Genomic DNA, 20461 nt, shown 5'->3' with positions numbered 1-20461 from the left:
GGCTGCCATCTCTGGGGTCGCACAGAGTCGGACACGACTGAAGCGACTTAGCAGCAGCAGCAGCAGGTACATCATGCTTACTTTAGGAGCTTCTTGTTTTAAAATCTGTACAGTAGGAAAAACTGACTTTTTGGAAAATTAAGCAGAGTGTTATCTGAAAATGTTTTGCAGTAGTTTCTAATAAAGTGTTTCAGTTCATTTCAGTCGCTCAGTCATGTCCGACTCTTTGCGACCGCATGAATCCCAGCACACCAGGCCTCCCTGTCCATCACCAACTCCCGGAGTTCACTCAGACTCATGTCCATCGAGTCTGTGATGCCATCCAGCCATCTCATCCTCTGTCGTCCCCTTCTCCTCCTGCCCCCAATCCCTCCCAGCATCAAAGTCCAAATATAATTGCAACCAGTCTACTCTTACCCATTTGTTCTAAAAGAGTATACTACCATAGGGTTTGCCAAACAGTTGGTAGTTTCCCGAGGGCAATTACACTTGATTTAAGAAAACAAGACTTTTTTTTCCTTTAAGAGATTAACCTTAGTAATTATGTTTTATTGTGCTAATGTTTATTAACTTTTTACATCTATTTAGACTATACTCCCCTAATGCCAGCTGTAGTGGCTGAACCTGACTGAGAAATTTAGTTTGTAGTGGCATATTTACATCTTATATATCATATTTAAATATGTATCATACATATATAAAATGTATCATATTTACATCTTACTATTATTTGATAGACTAGAACATTCCATAATTATTAAACATATAACTTAAAATATTTTTGTTGCTTTTATTTGCAGAGTGTCCCTACATAGTCAACAAAATCTCATGACAGTCTCAAACCTTGGTGTTATATTTGGTCCAACTCTAATGAGAGCACAGGAAGAAACTGTGGCTGCCATGATGAATATTAAGTTTCAGAACATTGTGGTCGAAATTCTGATAGAGCACTATGAAAAGGTAGGCTGAATTTTTGCGTGGAAGCATAACATTTTGTTATCTTGTTTCTAAGAAAGAATTTTGCACTTGTATCATCTATGATCTCATTGTGCTGTCAGATTCCTATATGGTATCAGTCTTATAAATTTTGTATAAATTATTTATGCAGACTTTTCTTTTTCTTATTCAGTTTTTAAATACTTCTCAAAATCCTCTAGGTAGATGGTTTCCCTTCTTTCTACATGATTTGCTTGTCGAGATTTTCTTCTTTAGTATGTACATAATTCGGTTTTTACTCAGTATTCAGAAAATACAATTACTTTATGGTTAAGTGATTGTAACTTAACCATATTGTTAAGTTACCATATTGTAACTTTTTTATCTCTTTTGAATTAGATTCCCATTATACAGTAGAACTAATATTTTAGATAAAAATCAGAGAACAATCTTGAAATCCTCTTTATATCCAGTCACTAAGCACGTTTTCTTTAGGAGTGAGATCTTAGAATAATTATGAAAGTGAGAAAATGGGAAGACCAAAATGCTCTGATTGTTAAGCGAACTCAGCCATCGAAGGTCTAAACATTGTGATTTATTTGTGTCTGACACTGTCCTTGTGAGAGGATGGGGGTGTCTCTTTCCTTCCCAGTTGCTTTCTAGTGCCTGTAGGATAGTCTTGGAGCCTCACTCAGACTGGAAGTGCTTTCACAACCCTGGAAGTCCACAGCTGCATCTTGTAGCTGTGCTCAGACGCCTTCCTGCAGCTCATCACATTCTTTGCAGCTCAGGGCCAGTAGCATGCCAACACCTTCTGAGAAGCAAGGGCCTGCTAGCTGGGGAATGATAACAGCAGGGTCCTCTTCCCCTCAGGTTATGTTCAGGATAAAGGGGAAGAGTGACTGTAACACTGAAAAGAATCAGCGTGTCTTGACATAGACATTCGTTGCTATTTGACACATTTCTTAAAAATATTGGAAAATCTGAATTTCACTGCTGGAGAATAGGGAAGAATAAAAAATCCAGAGGAGAAACATTATTCAGTGTAAATGGAAAAGAAAGTTGTAATTGCTCTAGAAGGTTTATTTCTTGCCAGGCAGCTGATTCAGGAGCATAGAGTTCTAAGATCATTTAATAACACTCAAAGCTTATTTTATGATGAAAATATCAGTGTCACCCTTCTGTTGACCTCGGTCCATTTTCCTTCCACGTAGATTTTTCACACTGCCCCAGACCCCAGCATCCCTCTTCCTCAGCCTCAGTCTCGATCCGGATCCCGGAGGACGCGTGCAATCTGCCTTTCCTCAGGCTCCCGGAAGCCCAGAGGGAGGTATACTCCATGTTTGGCAGAACCCGACAGTAAGTGTCCCACCCTCAGGGAGATACCGTCTTCGTTAATTCAGCTCTATCCCACCTTATGGGCAATTAGGTAGAAAGAGGAAATGCCCTTACTGAGGCTGTCTCCCAACACCAGCCCCCTCCACCACATTTAAATGTTCTCGGTCAGGATAGATCTTGGACAAGCCAATTTATTCCTGCTGCAAAGGGGGAAAAAATCGTTTTTGCTCAGTGCCCTTTCCTGTAGCTGTGATTAAGTACATCAGGTGCTACTTTGTAGCAGCTTTTGTCCTATTGTCAAGTGGTCAGGAAGAAAGCTGGGGAGCCTGGCCCAGGCAGTCATTTTCTTTCTTTCTTTCCTTCACATTATGTTCTTAAAGCATCATCTCTCGGGTATCAAAGTGTCTGAAAGAGAGAGAAAGGAAATAAAAAGATTGTACACCTCACATTATCCCTAACTTATTATTCTGAGCCAAACCCCACCATAATGTGGGTGGCAGCTTCAGCTCAAAGCATGAGTTCAGCTTTGACCATTTTTGTTGTATTTTGTACACCCAGCCCTTTCTATCCGCCCTCAGTTTTCCCCACAATTGCTGTTTAGATACAGTATTTGAATACTCCCTTACTGCTTCTCTCATGTTTTTTTCTTATACCTTAACTTTCAGAAACATTAAAAAATACACCCAGTTAAACAGCAAGTTTTCTTATGTTGGTATATTCTTAGCAGGGAAAGGAAAGAAATCCTTTCCTATTTTCTTCCACAAGCTTTCCTTTTAAAAATTGTAAAAAAAAAAAAAAAAAAAATTGATAAAAATAAAAATTGGAGCTGCTGACATTTAATAGCACCTTTACTACCAGGAGGACTCAGATACATGGTAACTCGAAATCACCTAGGACCAGAAAAGTAGAAGGCAGAAATATGTCTTAGTATTCCCCCTTTCCATTGATTTCTTATTATATCATCAAGGCATCTTGCTTCTCCTACTGGTGAGTCCTGTTTCAGAAGCACATTTTGTCTGATTTCAAGTCAGCCCCGTTGATGCTTCAAGAAGCAACATGATTTCATAGGGACACGTAGACAGCCTTCCTTGAATAGTGTAGTTCAGATGAATTTTTTAAAGCTTTTCTGCACAACTGAGGACAGTTCTCTAAGCCAGGTCTGGCACTGCAGTGGGGTCAAGTGGCTGCAGAGCATTTGGGAGGCCGAGATCAGAAGGGCCCCGTGCTTGACTCTCCCGTCTCTGCCTGGCCCGCCCAGGCGATTCCTACAGCAGCAGCCCTGACAGCACGCCCATGGGGAGCATCGAGTCCCTCTCCTCTCACTCCTCCGAGCAGAATAGCACCACGAAGCCTGCCTCCTGCCAGCCCAGGGAGAAGTCCACCGGGATCCCTTGGATTGCGTCCCCATCGCCCAGCAACGGACAGAAGAGTCTCGGTCTCTGGACCACGAGTCCCGAGTCAAGTTCTCGAGAAGATGCAACCAAAACGGACGCGGAATCAGACTGCCAGAGCGTCACCTCCGTCACCAGTCCCGGGGACGCGTCCCCACCCATTGACCTGGCCAAGAAGGGGCCCTATGGGCTCTCGGGACTGAAAAGAGCCTCGGCTTCCTCCCTCAGATCCGTCTCTGCAGCCGAAGGTAAGCCAGGATGGAGCCTCGGCTAATATCATGTCTCTGGGTTGCCTGGCGGCTTGTGGAGCTTGATGACTCAGGAGGGAGGCGTGAACAGCGAGGGCACAAACGGTGCTTCTCCGCTTTGTCCCTGAGCTGGGAGCTTTAAACCTCCTTTGTGCTGTGACATTTTTCCTGGACCTCTCCCTCTCTGAGCAGTGATGTATTTGCAATTACTTCCGATTGTGATCTCCCCTGAGTGACGGGCTGCTAGGCTCGGAGAACATTCTGTGCCTTCTCATTTGGACACAGAGACAACGGCTTCCTTTTGTTATGCCTGTGGACTGTGCTATTGCTATTATTTTGTCTAATAGCACCTCGCCTGTTTTCTTGGGCTTTCTTTTCAGGAAACAAGAGCTACAGTGGATCCATTCAAAGCTTAACTTCCATAGGTTCCAAAGAGACACCCAAAGCTGCGCCAAACCCAGATCTGCCTCCAAAAATGTGCAGGAGGTTAAGGCTGGACACAACCTCCAGCAATGGCTACCAGCGCCCCGGCTCTGTGTAAGTGACAGGGTGTTTGTTTGGCGTTTTCTGTGTCTCCCCTGGGTACACAGGGCTTGAGCGTGTGCAAAAGAACCCTCGAGGTTCCCACAGCTGAACGCTCATCCTTAGAGTGGGTACCACCAACTTCTGCAGGACCCTGTCCTCTTCTGCAAGTGGTGTGAACATTAGTACACACTTGAGGAGCTTTCCTTGGAAGTAGGCTTTCTTTAAGGACGTGAAAGCTGGTGTATAATATAGTGGTTTGGAGTCTGGAAACTAAATACCCACCAGTCCACTATTGGACTGCCCATATCCTCAATCCTACCTCTTTGTTAGAAATACGGCTGTTTTCTAGCCGGGGTGGTCTCCTCTCCTCTCCATTTGTCTCCCCAACCTGAGTACTCACTGATTTAAACAACTCCTGGAGAACAGGGAGCAGGAAAAGCAAGAGAGCGTGCTTCTAAGAGCAGGATACAACCCTGAAATGTAAAGGCTGGGAGGGTGGGGTGTGTAGACAAGAGCAGTTAGGGCACAGATGGGAGAAAGCAGGGTAAATTTGGAAGCAGAATCCAAAGAGGGACATTCTTCCTCCTTTCCATCTTACGTTTCTGACTTTGGCTGAGCTGTTCCGGATGCTGCGAGAGCTATTACTGAGCATCCTTGTACATGTTACTTATTTTAAGGACCACAGTGTCCTCCTGTAGGAGGCAGTAAGAACGTTGTTTTAAAGATGAGGAGAACTCATCCTGGGAAGTCAGGGAGCCAGTCCACCCTCACTCAGCTAGTAAGTGGCAGAGCCAGCATTCTAACCTGGGGTTCTCCAACTGAGTCTGTGCTGTTGCTCTTATGCCATGCCCAGTTGTACTGTGGCGGTGTTGCTGACCTTTTAATTATTCACTGAAAGTCCAGTAAGACATTTCACTAAGCCTGTTTCCATAAGAACAACATCTTACATTCATTCATTCATCCCATTAACAAGACCCTTTGGTTTCAGAGTGAGTTTCACATATGTTCTTTCTCGTGATCAGAAATCCAGCTCCCACAATATTAGCCAGATTTTGTGTAAGTTTGTCTATTTCCAGGTGCATAGTTCTAGCCCTTAAGGGAAATGAATTTTAAGCCAGATGTGTAAAGGGAGATGAAGTGAAGTGAAGTGAAGTCGCTCAGTCGTGTCTGACTCTTTGCGACCTCGTGGACTGTAGCCTACCAGGCTCCTCAATCCACAGAATTCTCAAGGCAAGAATACTGGAATAGGTTGCCATTTTCTTCTCCAGGGAATCTTCTCGACCCAGGGATCGAACCTGGGTCTCCCGCATTACAGGCAGACGCTTTACTGTCTGAGCCACCAGGGAAGCCCAGAGGGAGATGAGAAAATATAAACTTGATTCTTTGTGAGGGAAAGAGAAGAGCTTCAGTTTTGTGATTTACTGATAAAATAGAACTTAAATTGTAGAGAGTGTTTGTTCTGCGTTAGATGTAAAATGATCCTGCAGATTATCAAATGACTCAGTTCTGGGAGAAACGCTTGTCAATTCAAGAAATAAGGTAGGTTTTAAATATTTAGTTCATTAAAACATCATTCAAAGAAATTTATATTCTCATCTAGTAAATATAGGAACTTATCTAATTAGCTAGGTTACATTAGTTTTAAGTCCTTCCATTCTACCCTCTAGTCTCACTTTTCATATAGTTGCCTTTCCCTTGTCATGCTTTGAAACAAGATTTGAATCCATAAATTGACTTATTGATCATATTTTCAGAGTTCTCTCTTTTCACTTTATAGGAAGTATGTCAAATATTTTAAAAATACATGAAACAGTTATTGAATTTGTATTGTCTTAACTATGAGAATACAAAGCAGCTCTTGTTTCGTCTTGTTGATGTGACTCTACCCTTGTGGTTCCATGGAGTCAATAGCAGGACATCCAGAGGTGGAGTGGGGAGATAAAAGGTTCCTTTTCTTCTGCTTCCCCAGTTTTCTGGGGTGCAAAAAATGCAGACAGTGCAGTCCCCAGAGGAAGAAGATACAGGTTTATTCCCATCTGGTACTCAGTGAACTAGAAACTAGATCTAAAACTTACTTCTATATTAAAACTTAAAACAGTTAAAATTCAGTTCATATTTTGGGGACAATTTTTAACTCATTTTTTTGTTTCGTTAACTGCTAACTCTGAATTTCACTTTGAGCTGTGTGATTCTCTAATGGATTTTAATGAAACTTGCATTTTGAAATTCTTTTTCAGTGTGGCAGCAAAGGCCCAACTGTTTGAAAACGCTGGTTCAGTTAAGCCAGTTTCTTCTGGGCGGTAAGTTCTCAACTTCCCAGTAAAAAAAACATAAAATAGTGGTGACATGGTTTTGTGTTGACGTGGCAGGCCGTCTCTGACTGCTCTGCTCCTCACTTTTGCAAATGGTCAAATTCACATCTCCTGTATCTTGACAAGGGAATAAATGGTGACCATATATATAGCATTTAGCATCTCACAGTGTTACTGCCGTGCCTTGTTTGTTAAAACCTTCACAAAGGAAGAGTTCTAAACAAGCAGGTTTTCTAAAAGACAAGTTGCAATAACTCTGTACACCAAAGACTTTCGATGACAGTTTGTTGAAATTTTTCAAATGTATATTTGGTCTTGTAAAATTCAATGTTTTTTGTTTTTTTTTCCTGTAAGAAGCTTCATGAACGTGCACCAAAACTGCATACTTTTTCTTTTTTTTTAACTTTTAATTTTGTATGATATTGGGGTATAGCCAATTAACAAACAATGCTGTGATAGTTTCAGGTGAACAGCGAAGGGACTCAGCCATATATACACGTGTCCATTCTCCCCCAAACCCCTCTCCCATCCAGGCTCCCACATAACACTGAGCAGAGTTCCCTCTGCTGTACAGTAGGTCCTGTTGATTGTTCATTTTAAATATACCAGTGTATCCATGTCCATCCCAAACTCCCTCACTGTCCCTTCCTCCTCCTCCTCCCCCCCGCCCCAGCAACCATAGGTTTCATTCTCTAAGTCTATTTTGTAAGTAAGTTCATTTGTGTAATTTCTTTTTCGAGTCCGCATATAAGGGATGCCATACCATACTTTCCCTTCTCCGGCTGGCTGACTTCACTCAGTGTGACAGTCTCTAGGTCCAGACTGTGCTCATTCTCAGTGGCCTGTGGTGCTGGGGAGCTGATTACCCCAGGCGGCGTGGGGGTTTGAGTACTCTGCTTCATTCAGGGTTTCCAGATTTTACCTTCTGCTCCATTGTTAACAGGATATGAATTATTATGTCTTGCTGCTATTCATTTGCTTGCTTCTAAGGTTCCTGCTTCCTCTCCCCTTAGTACAAATTGATTCTCTCATCTTCGTTAGACTTTGGTTTTAATTTTGAATATGTCTAAACTAATGGATTTTTTTTTTTTTTACCATCAGCAACTAGTGCATGTTGCAAGTATTCAATAAATGCTTTTTGAAAGGGAGTATAAATGGGAACATTTGAAGGACTAACCTAGTTTGTGGTGTTTTTTTTTTGATGTACTCAGGAAATTTTGAGCTTGCCACAACCAGTTAATTGAGGCTGTGAAGGAAAGGAGTCAAATATGATTAAAGTATTACAATATAGTTCTTTTAGAAGTTATTCAGCCATAGCATTTTTATTGAAAATTAAAAGTATGTGGACCTTTTCAGCAGTTCTTAAGCACCTACACAATATAAGGCTTATCCTACTTACTAGCGACAATAAACTTCAAACTCTGTTTTCAAAAGCTTAGCAAGCGCACTCGTAAATTAGTGTTTTTAGAGGAGAGCCACTTCGGTGTATTACTGATGGTTAATGCCTTTATATAGCAAATCCCAGCATACCTGCATGTACCTTACCTCTATCTCTGCCTTTTTATCAAGGTAGGGTGAAAACTAGGCCCTGTGCAGGAGAACAAACATTTCCCTGAAATTATCACCACTGTCAGGCCTTAATATAAGGGATTTAACCTTGCTACCTTCTGTCTTGCAAAAATGATTGAATTGCTCCACTAGATGGAGCCCTTATATTAGGAAACTCTAAACAATCTATTAGGTACTGGAATCAAAGAGATAATCCTTTAAGAGGTTGAAGACAGCAAGGTATTAATGAAATAAATTAGTATGACAGTAAATTAATGAAGCTGATATACAATAAGTTTACTCACATGTTCAACACTCATCCTGTGCATTTAAAACATACTTTTACATTCCAAATACTCTAAATCCACTTCTAATAAGCTGTCAGCATAAATTTAGAGCTCACTCACTGATAGACTGAAGATTAAGACTTAATCCGCAGTACTTGTGGACAGTGTCATAACTTTTCACCTGTCCATTTATTTTACTTAACTTTGTCTGCCTTTATGCATTTAGGTAAAATAGTTACCTCTTTAGGCCTTCAAAGGGGAAGCTTAGGTGGCACATCCCTTTACAGACTGTGTGTGTCCAGTGCCTTTGTAGGAAGAGGTGGGTTTGACATGGACCTGATTCACCTCTTTTCTCAGGATGTGCTGGCTGCTCTCAGCTTCCTCGGGGGTGTAGCTTGTGCTGGAGGAACCAGAGCCTCTGCAGAGTGTGAGTGAAGTTTCTCCTCTGCTCAGTGACCGGCACTGCCCTGCCAGGGACTGAGGCTGATCTCACTTTCGTGGAGCAGAAGCCCTGATGGCCTGACCTGGCTCTGTCCCCTTTAAAGTGAAGTTGCTCAGTCGTGCCCAACTGATTGCAACCCCGGGGACTGTAGCCCACCAGTCTCCTCCGTCCATGGGATTTCCCAGGCAAGAATACTGGAGTGGGTTGCCATGTCCTTCTCCAGGGGATCTTCCTGATCCAGGGATCGAACCCAGGTCTCCCACGTTGCAAGCAGACTCTTTACCATCTGAGCCATCAGGGAAGCCCTGTACCCTTTCAGTTCAGTTCAGTAACTCAGTCATGTCCAACTCTTTGTGACCCCATGAATCGCAGCATGCCAGGCCTTCCTGTTCCTCACCAACTCCGGGAATTCACTCAAACTCAGCGTCCATCAAGTCGGTGATGCCATACAGCCATCTCATCCTCTGTCACCCCCTTTTCCTCCTGCCGCCAGTCCCTCCCAGCATCAGAATCTTTTCCAATGAGTCAAGTCTTCGCATGAGGTGGCCAAAGTACTGGAGTTTCAGCTTTAGCATCATTCCTGCCAAGGAACACCCTTTACGTGTGTGCTTTTCTCTCTCTCTGCACTGGGATCATTGCCTCTGAGATGCTAACGCAGGTGGGGCACGGGCTGACTCCCAGCCCATGTCAGCTGCAGACCGAGGCCCGATGCGCTGTTTGTGCAGATGCCCATGGCTCTGCTCGGCCACAGCCTCTGGCGCAACCCCCGTTTGTTCCTCACAGCCAGCTCACCGGCCTGACTTCATAGGGTGAGCAGGGCCCACGTGGACCCTGTGTGCATGGGCTGGGGTGGGAAGGAGCCGTGGTGGAACAGCCACCGTCAGAGGTCTGGGTAGCTTCTGATCCACTGCTGGCGTAGGCGCTCTGTACCCCCAGGCTCTGCCGGGCACTGGCTCACCTGTGCACCCCACAGTTGAGTCTCTTCCCTAGTCATGGGAGAAGTCAGAGCTGTGCCGGAATGGGGAGTCAGTGGCAAAAAAGAGTGTTTGCTTGGCTTGAGCAAAGAGATCGCAACTGCGAGGGTCGACCTCTCTCCTTCCTGCCCTCTGAAGAGGAGTCAGGCTTCCCCCAGCCCTCCAGCCAGCCAGGGTTTTCTCTCCCACTCAAGACCTCAGGACTGGGGCTCCCAGGCTGTGGCTCAGGTGCTCACTTCCTGGACAAGTCTCGGACAAGTCCCCACCCAGGGGCACGAGTCCTGACTCAGATGCTTTTCTTCCCTTCATTACGTGTGTATGTTTCAGCCTGGGCTGTACAGGAGTTCTGCCAGTTTCTGGTTAGTTTTGAGTGAGAATTGTTCCACATATAATTTTAGATATAATTTTGATGTGTTCATGGAAGAAGATGAGTTCCACATTCTCTTACTCTGTCACCTTGGTCTGAACTCTGGGAAATCCACTTTTTTAATCTATAAAGTGAAGGTCATGATTCCCTTTTTGACAGATTATCAGTGTAGGAAGCAATGTATTTGAAGTACACAGTCAGCTCTCCATATACTGCCTCTGCAATAATAGCTAATATTGTTATAACTATTATCGTTGAAACTACTTAAGGTATTCAAGCCTCTAATTAATATGTATTGGGTATTTGGACATTTATCAGTCACTTGAAACCCTTTTGTACCATTAAATACAACTGAACAACAGAAAGTGAGGATATTTCCCTTACTGACCTCCCACAATACCTATTTTGATTTCCTTCTGGGAAACTTAGGGTACTCTTGAATTGGACCTCAAAGAAGGATGAACAAGTAGTGGGTCATAGGGAGACCAGCCATTATGGGAAATTCACAGTTGGGAGATTTTAGTGGATGGTCCTGAGCAACAGAAAAGTAACACCTCTGGATTGACTGCAGGCTCTGGGAGTCATTGAGCAAAGAGCTGATCTAATCAATGACACACTTGATCAGATAATTGAGGTGGCTTCTCTAGGAGGTTGTTGATGGGAAGAAAACCATTTAGGATGGAACAGGTGATACTTAAAAGACCTTAATTAGGACATTAACAAAAGCCTGATAAACTGTAAGGAGAATGTTACGGCTAGAACTAGAGTTGAGCAATTGCTTTGCTACTGGGAATGAGAGACAGGTAAAGAAGATTCTAGGTTTTTAAGACTGACTGCAAGAAAGAATGGTGATTTAGCTTCTGAGTTCAGCTTGTGTGAGTACACAGAAAGGCAAGGAAAGTTTTAGCCCCGTTGTCTGAGAATGCTGAGGAGCGCTGAGAGGCAGTGAGAGACCTGCAGCTGGAACCCGGAGAGAGCATAAAGCTTGATGCCGTTTGAGAGACTTCTGCACAGCAGCCACACTGCATAGATGAAGGTGGGGTTACTCAGTGATGGGTGCTAACAAAAGGTCAAGGAGATCATTAGAGGAGGGCGTTGGTTTTTACCTCTAAGACCTCACTGGAAACATTTCAGAAATTGGGTTCAGTGGAGTGGGAGGGGCCACTCTCTCTGTCAAAGGAATTTGATGTGCCAGACTTGTTAAAATGAAGATTCTTGAATTTGCTCAGACTCTATACACTGTAGTGTCTGAGACTGAGGCCTAGAGAATATGTATTTTTGACAACTTCCCCAAGGGATCCTTATGTATATCAAAACCTTTGAGAGCCATTGGAATAGAGAAAAATGCCATAGTACTAAATGTTTCTCTTAACCTATAAAATGCTTTCAAGAGGCAAATGGAACTAGGCTCTGTCTCAGCATTACAGAAGTCTACGGAAAACAGGACCCTTAAAGCTTTCACCTCTGTCTCAATCAGTTAGAGTTGGGCAGTGGAGAAATACACTTTAAAGTAGTATAATTTAGGCAAGGTATACTAGTATCTTCTGAAGGTTTAATTGAGAATTACACGCTTGAGAATTAAGAGGATTAATTAAGAATTGAATGCTTGACTCATTATAAGTAATCAAATTTTCTGTTACAATAATCTAAAAACAAAAATTTTTTTATAGTTACAAAACAATCCTCAGCACAGTCTTCCCGGCTGGTGAATTTGTCCATTTAAAAGGCTGTAAAGGAACTTCCCTGGTGGTCCAGTGGCTTTGACTGTGCTCCCAACGTAGGGGACCCAGTTTAATTCCTGGCTAGGCAATTTAATGCTACAACTAAAATTGAAGATCCCACTTGCCACAGCTAAGTCCTAGCACAGCTGGATAAATAAATACACAATTTAAAGTAAATAAATAAAAGGCTGTAGGTCACTGGTTCAGAGCACAGTGACGCATGTAAGACACCCGGGATAGAACACTCATAAGGAAGACAAAGGAAGCCATGGCTAGGAAGAATAGCTTGATTTTTCTGTTTTTAAGAGAATATGAAAAATAATAAAACGCTAAAAAAGTGAATGAAAACCACCACTCATTTCATCCCCTAAGAATAACTGCGTTTTGATGCACGGCCGTTTAATCTTATCAGTTGACAGTGGTTCTCAAAAGCTTTTGGTCTCAAAACAACACACAATTAAAAAACTTACTGAAGATCCCCAAGGAGCTTTTGTTTATGTGAATTATATCTATTAAAACTTGTGGTATTAGAAATTTAAGCTGAGAAAATTTTTAAATGTTTATGAATTTATTTAAAATAAAAATAAGTTCATATAACTAAAACAAAACAATAGCCCTGTGTAGATGTGATTATCCACTCTCATTAACAGTCAACTGTTATTAATAGTAGAAGTGATTTTCTCAGTGACATTATCTTGGGATTTTACAGATGACATTTAAGTGGATTCACCAGATATTCACTAGGTCAGCAATCAGGAGATGTAGGTTTTAGCCTGACTCTTCCATAATGTTAATGTCTCTTGACCTTCATTTCTTCATTATAGAGGTTAGACAGGGAAATATGTAGATTTCCTTTCAAAGTCCAAACTCATTGTATGACCGAAATCATCTGGATGATCACAAGACCCCCAGTATATGGGGATCACTGTTTTCTGTAAAACCTACTTAGAAAGTTTATGTGCCAGCCCCCAAGGTCCTCATAGGGTCTCACCTTCCCATTTCTTCCCTTTTCCAAAGATCATATTTCTAAGACAACAGGAGTTGTTTCTCCTCCTCCCCTGAGTTAAGCCACACAGAAGTATGTTCCTCTGTTGTTCCCGTGCACCGCGCCCCCCCCCCATCGCCCCCCCGCCGCCATGCTGTAGTCAGCTCTGTCCCTTAATGATGCTCATTGCCTGGAACTTGAGAACTCACATTATTTTACGTTTCTGCAAATCTCCTAAATATCTCCCATGAAAGTGTCAATCACTCAGTCATGTCTGACTCATGACCCCATGGTTGTAGCCTTCCAGGCTCCTCTGTTCATGGAATTCTTTAGGCAAGAACACTGGAGGGGGTTGCCATTCCCTTCTCCAGGGGATCTTCCCGACCCTGGGATCTAACCTGGGTCTCCTGCATGGCAGGCAGATTCTTTACCGTCTGAGCCACAGGGAAGCCCTAATATCTGGCATAGTGGAAAATAAATGGACCCTCATACATGTTCCGTTAGCTGTCAGAGCAGTGCCTCTCAGGTCCTGCCTGCCCCTCCTTCCAGATTCCCTTGAGAGCACTTAGAGACCCACTCCTCTGTAATGAACACAGAAAAGGACCCACGAAGGTGGTGCTCATGGTGTTCCTCTTACATTGGTGCCCAACGAAGTAGACGCTCAACAGAGTTCCTGGGTAAATAGATAAAATAAACATTTTAACCTTAAAAGTCTTTGTTATTCATGTGTTCAGTTCATTTTTATTAGAGTTGCAATATTCTTTCTTTGACATAGCAGCTTTAACTCTACAAGTTCCCATGAGAGATTAGCTTTGAGGCATCCAGCACTAAGACATCCAAGCCAGAAACAGCTCATTTTTGTTGACAAAAACCTAAGAAAAGGGTGTGTAACTAATTTTTTAAAATCTCCAACCAATGACCAAGAAGTAAATGTGTGTTTATTGCATTATTTATGAGTATTTATTGCAAATTATCTTGGTCAGTTTAAAGGTCTTTCCAGTGACTAATTTTTCTGTAAAATATTTGCCTTACATCTTAATACTGCTCATGTATGTGTTCTTCTGTAGCTTTATTCATAATAACTACCTACTAATTTATTGAATTTGGCATAATTTATTTATTAAAGTCTCTACTGATGAACACTTAGATTGTTGCGATCTGTTTATTTTTAGCTTTGCTGTTGTGTATGTTACTTCTTTGCTACCCTTTTGACTATATCTTCTACTCCCTCAGAAGTGCATTCCTGCTCTCTTCAGAAGTGAAATTCTTAGCATACAAAAAATATATGTGAGAGATGGCATATGTGTGTGTGTGCGCATGTATCATTGTTAAGTGGCCCTTCAGAAAACATTGCATCAGTTTTGATGTGGTGAATTTTTTATTTTGCTTATGATTAAGATGAGTATTGTGAATTTCACACACTGACCTTGTCAAGCCTGTGTGAGTTCACTCATTGGCATTAGACAACGTTTAGTATTAGGAATGGGGCTTGTGGACAGATCATCTTCAAACCTATAAGGGAAGAAATGAGCTTTCAGGATAGCGAGCATCATCACCTTACTCTCCAATGCGACAGGAAGCAGGATCCTCAAAATCCTTTTCAAAAGATATTAGAATCTTGTGAACAGAGACTCAATAGGTGACAGTGTTATTTTCACGTCTTCTTCAATACACCAAGACAGTAAAAGAAAAAGCATTAGCACCTGGGAAGAAAACTCCACTGTCACAGAGTTCTACATTAAATCATCAGAGCTCTGAACTGAGCTGTAACCTGTAGTTACACATCTCAATGGAAGAAAATTATGGTTGTTTAAGTCACATGCACAGATAATTGGAAAGTTGCAACAGATATGACTTTGTGCTGTGTATTTTGACACATTTAACGCATCCGTTCATTTAGTGACATTGTTCTGCGTGTGTTCCCTCACCATCCAATCTCATACAATACTCATATCTAAAATATTATTCTAAATTAATTAGGTTGCATTTGAAGTATGAGATATATCATTGCAAGATTTACTACATCTTAAACATTTCTATAACCCTGGAATTTGTTTCCTTATGTATCTCTTAATTTATTTTAATGATTCAAGGTAATAAGACAGTATTTATTGGTGGAAATCATTGCTGCTAGAAAATCTGACAAAAAGTCTTTACATATTTTTAGAGAAATGGTTCTGCAACCTTCAACTGTATCAGATATCAGATAAAATTATTTTTTAATATATCCAGTTTTTATTCATATATCATATCTCAGTGAAGCTCAGAAAAAAGAACCATCACCTAAGGTTATATTTGTTAAATAACAGTCCCCAACCCCCACTCGCATACCTGAGATTCTAGTGTAGTAAGTCTGAGAGTGGTCCCTGGAAAATGCATTTTTAAAAACTGAATATTATATAACTTTCAGGTTTATAGCATAGTGATATGATAGTTTTGTACATTATACTCCATTTAAAGTGATTATGAAATAATGGCTATTTGCCTCTGTGCTGTACAGTGTATCCTTGTTACTTATTTATTTTATACAAAGTAATTTTTATCCGTTAGTCCCCACCCCTGTTTGACCCCTCTCCCATTTCCTCTTCCCACTGGTAACAGCTCTTTGTTCTCTGTGTCTGTGAGTCTGTTTCTGTTTTGTTATATTCATTTGTTGTTTTTTTCCTAAGATTCCATATATAAATGATAGTGAAGAATATTTTTCTTTTTATGAATATCAGATCAAGATACACCAGATTATATCAGATCAAATGAGTATACTTGACTGGAAGATTTCTGTGAAAAACTAACGTTCTTTCTACGTCTGGTCCCCAGAGTCTCATTATCAGAAGTCTTTGTAACTTGGCAGCACCCTTTCCTTGCCCCCAGCCCTTGTCAGGCAACACACCCACGTGCAGCACGCATACTCATGGCTCCTCTTCAGTATGAAACTCTGTCCTTCTCGGGCTGCGTCCACTTCATCAGCTCTTCTTTTAAAGTGGGGTTGTGTGGGCTGGTGGTCCTTCTTAAACCTGCTTGCTGCAAACTCTCCTAGCCAAGTTCTTGAAAGTGCAGCCTGAGACCCACCTCATGTGAAAAAGACTCTGGGGGCAGGGCCATAGTTCTCCTCGCTAACCTTTCTGATCTTCAGTAGCCACTTGGAAACCCTGGTTCAGGTGACCGAGCCTCATTCTGGAAGTATGGAGATAAGATGCAGAGTTTTGTTCCAACAGAGAAATGTAATCATCTTGTTACACTGTTGCTTTGAGAGCATACAAATGCAAATACTGCTGATGCCTCTTTGCAAATCAAGTATTGGGACCTCAGGCAGGAAAGACAGGGTACCTTGAATCTTTAAAAGGACTCATCATGTAAAAAAAAAGAGGCCAGAGCAGGGGACCCCAGCCTGCAGGACACAGACTGATACCGGGCGGCAACCCCTCAGGAAGGGCTGCACAGCAGGAGGTGAGCGGTGGGCAACCGAGAGAAGCCCCGTCTATGTCTATGTCTGCTCTCCATTGCTCTCACTATCGCCTGAGCTCCACCTCCTAACAGATCGGTGGTGGCTTAGTAAATGTAATGTGCTTGAATCATCCTGAAACCGTTCCTCACCCCCCACCCCCAGTCTGTGGAAAAATTGTCTTCCATGAAGCCCGGCCCTGCTGCCGAAGAGGTTGGAGACCACAACATCTTCCCCCTGCTTTTTTTTTTTTTAACTCATTCATTCAGCAAATATTTACTGAGTTACTAGTTAGCATCAGGCATTGTTCATAGAGGTTACATTCAACAACGACAACAGAGTACCATTCAGACTTAAAACAGGGGAATGTGAAAGTTACCTGGGAGCTGTTTAGAGTGTGTTGCAGAGAAGACCTGGCCTTCAGTGAAACTCAGGAGATTTAAGGTAAACTAGAAGGCCAGAGCTGAGTGAAGATGAGGAAGAATCTCAGCTGGCCCTGAGGAGGGAATGGGTTTGGCGTGTTTGAAGAGGAAAAGGCGGGCCAGTGTGACTCAAGTACAGCAGGTGCATAGAGGCAGGTTCAGGAGAAGCAGGAGAGCCCAGCAGGCGCCTGGTTAGGCACAGCGTGGAGGCCAGAGTTGGGAACCAGTTGACAGGTTGTTTTCAGGGAAATCACGTGATCATCAAAACCTTTCAAACCGCCCTCTGGTTGCTCTGTGTAGAAGAGATGGCAAGGGGACAGGAGAGGAAAAAACACGGAGGATTTAAGAAGTTAGGGGGCCGTTCAGTGAGCTATGGTAGAGATGATCTTGGCTCGGACTCTGGTTGAAGGAGAGATGGTGAGAAGGAGTGTAGTCAGGTCGTCGGCTGTTGCAGAGTAAAGGCAACTTCACTGATTATATGACTTGGTTAGCAGCCTCAGAGGATGGCTTTTTAGTGTTAGCTCAGATCGTTTTAAGGAGATCTCATACAAAACTTGGAATTCTGGCTCCTGTTGAAAAAAAAGCCAGAGTATCTGCCTACACGAAGACTGAACTCCCATATGGGAACAGATGTCGGAGATGAGTACTGGCTTCCCTTTTAAAGAGCTGCGTATACTGTGGTTTACAAAGACATGTCTCCATGTCTACCTGACAGTGAGGCTGTTGTTGGTTCCCCTTTATCATCAGCTTATCCTATTGTTTTTCTTATAGCACGCCCACTTACTTTTCCATACCCTGTAGGCCTTTTAATATGTGGAGCTCACATCTGATACTCTGAAATTAAAGTAGCAAGTAAATACATAGTGCTTTAACGTACCTGTGAACTCCTGTGGAGCTGAAAAATAGCCTCTTTAGCAGAATACTAACAAATCCTGGCATTCTTTAAAACTAGATTGTTTCGTTTGTTCTAAGCCAGGTGGTTACTCTTGGGAGCATTGCCTGGAAACATGAGAAAGGCTTTGTTTGTGCTATCGGTGTGCTCTGGTTACACGGGTGTGTGCACTTTATGAAATGCACTTATGCACGCTTCTGTGTGCACCCTGTGTGTATTATGCTTCAATTATAACTGAAAACTAGAGTCATTTTTTAAGAGTAGTGTCCAGTGCAAACATCCTTGAGTGTTGTGGTTTTCACAGATTGCCTCTTGCACTTTCAGCCAAGCCAAAGCCATGTACTCCTGTAAAGCAGAGCACAGCCATGAGCTTTCCTTCCCACAGGGGGCGCTATTCTCCAACGGTAAGTCCACCCATTCCCCGCGCTAAGGTTACAATCATGAAAGGACGAAGGAGCAGTCTAAAGCAGAATAGGAGACTCGGGATCCAGCCCAGGCCCTGCCTTTTGTAGCTGTGCAAGTAAACACATCAAATTCCTCTGGAACAGATTTCCTCTCCTGTGTCAGAGAGAGATAGAGAGTGAAAGTGTTAGTTGTTCAGCGTGTCCGACTCTTTTCAATCCCTTGGACGGTGTAACCCACCAGACTCCTCCATCCATGGGATTCTCCAGGCAAAAATACTGGAGTGGGTAGGCATTCCCTTCTCCAGGGGATCTTCCCGACCGTAGTGATTAGTTATATGAATGCAAAAGGCATTTACAGCTTTACAGGTCCTGTGACATTGTTTTGACAGCTTAAGTATATGCATAAAATCTGATGTGGATTTTTACCCATTTGTGTGTGTAATTATTTGAAGCTAATATTGACTGAGTGATATTTATTAATGTATTTTTATCTTTGTCAGTGTACCCATCAGTGGAACCAGGATGGTTGAAGGCAACTTATGAAGGCAAAACAGGACTCGTCCCAGAAAATTATGTTGTCTTCCTCTAATGCTATTTAGTGGACGGCAGTATCTTCATGGTATCCATGGTAACAAGAAATAAGTGCTATGATTTTTATCTGACACAGATATGAGGATCAGCCCATTAAAATGAAAAATAATCCATTTCTAGCCAGTTTCCAAAGCAGACTATGTAGCTCTATTAACAAAAAGGGAAAAAATGTTTAAATTGTTTGCCATGCCATTCTTTTTTATCTTGGGCTGATTTCTTATTTTGAAATAGCTTATCCCCATCCCTTGCTTTTTTTTTTTTTTTAAGTAACTCTCCACAATGTCTCTCAAAACATTTATAAAAATCTCAAATACTGTGTTAAGTACTATATCCCAGAAATTTGGAAACCAGAAATTTGCTATAAGACTTTTAAGACCTGCCCTTTACTGTCTGGTATTCTCTGAGAAACCCTGAAATCATTGCTAAAAAATTGTAATTTAAACTGTTCATTTGTTATTTTTTCTTAAAAATATACTGGTTTTATATATGATTGTTTTGCTGGTCCTAAACATTTCAAGGAAATAAGGGTTTTTTTAAACATAAGTTTATTTTTATTTGTTTTCCAAGTAGATGATAATATTCAAAAGTAATAATGTATATGGTGTCTGTAAATGAAACCAAGTTAAGTCGTACACTGATTCCGCTGTAAACACTCTGTCCAGCCTTCCAGATGCCATCTATGGGCTTAGAGCAGGGATCAGCAAACTACTTCTGCAAAAGCTTAATAGTGAATATTTGGGGCTTGGCAGGACCTGTTGTCTCCATCACACTGTCCATACTGCCATTGTAGTGGAAAGCAGTCACACACAACATGTGAATGGGTGTGACTGTGTACCAATACAGCTTTCTTTCAGGACACTGAAGTCTGAAATTTTGAATCTGTTGTGCCATAAGATATTAAGCTTCTTTGACTTTTAAAAAATCATTTAAAAATAGAAATTTATAGCTGATGTGCCATACAAAAGCAGATGGCAAGCCAGATTTGACTTATGGGTCATGGTTTGCTGATCCCTGGTTTGGAGGATGTTTAAAACTGTCTGTATTACTTTGAGATTTTATGAAATTTTATTCCATTAACATATAAATACTGACAAGTGATATGCACATATCCTCTGCTAGAATCATTATAATGGTATCACAAACGTATAATTACAATGATAGGAAAACGATGGAAAAGTACAGGATACAAGCATACAGCTTAAATTCTGCTTGTTATTCTGTGTCCAAGGATTTTACTGATACCCTTTTGGCTCCAAATGATAAAGATGATGTATTAAGACAGTGGTTGGAACACTATGCCTTCTAAAGTCTATGATTAGTTGAGGCAAAATCTTTACATAAAGGTACAAGATTCTTAAATTATTTTGAAATTATTTCATCATCTTTAGCAGGAATAAAATCATATATAATTTTCCATTATGCCTTTTGATTTACAGCCTTTAATAGAAATTTCACTGTATCTTTAGAGCATAGAAATAGGTATTTACTGTCCATTTATATATACCATAATTATCTGGTCATATGTTGACCACTTCTTCTATTATTTCTATTTAATAATCCTCATATTATTTCTAACATATCTGCATGTGGCAAAGAGCCTTTCTTCTCAAGATTCCCAAAAGCTGGTTCTCTGCCATCA

The 20461-nt window shown here is 41.6% G+C and overlaps 1 protein-coding gene across 1 annotated transcript in view; it reads left to right on the top strand.

Moving 5' to 3' along the window:
- Nucleotides 1–18820, top strand: part of ARHGAP42 (Rho GTPase activating protein 42) — a 337489-nt gene extending 318669 nt beyond the window's left edge. The window contains exons 18-24 of the mRNA XM_068988830.1: nt 801–960; nt 2151–2295; nt 3533–3913; nt 4294–4450; nt 6676–6738; nt 18152–18231; nt 18732–18820. Of these exons, the coding sequence (XP_068844931.1) occupies nt 801–960; nt 2151–2295; nt 3533–3913; nt 4294–4450; nt 6676–6738; nt 18152–18231; nt 18732–18820 (1075 nt within the window). The remainder of the gene's footprint in view (nt 1–800; nt 961–2150; nt 2296–3532; nt 3914–4293; nt 4451–6675; nt 6739–18151; nt 18232–18731) is intronic.
- The last annotated feature ends 1641 nt before the right edge of the window (nt 18821–20461 follow it).

The sequence above is a fragment of the Capricornis sumatraensis genome, chromosome 16, assembly GCF_032405125.1.
Source record: "Capricornis sumatraensis isolate serow.1 chromosome 16, serow.2, whole genome shotgun sequence".
Classification (NCBI taxonomy): Eukaryota; Metazoa; Chordata; class Mammalia; order Artiodactyla; family Bovidae; genus Capricornis; species Capricornis sumatraensis.
The sequence above is the reverse complement of the archived record's forward strand: the minus strand, read 5'-3'. Positions and strand labels throughout refer to the sequence as shown.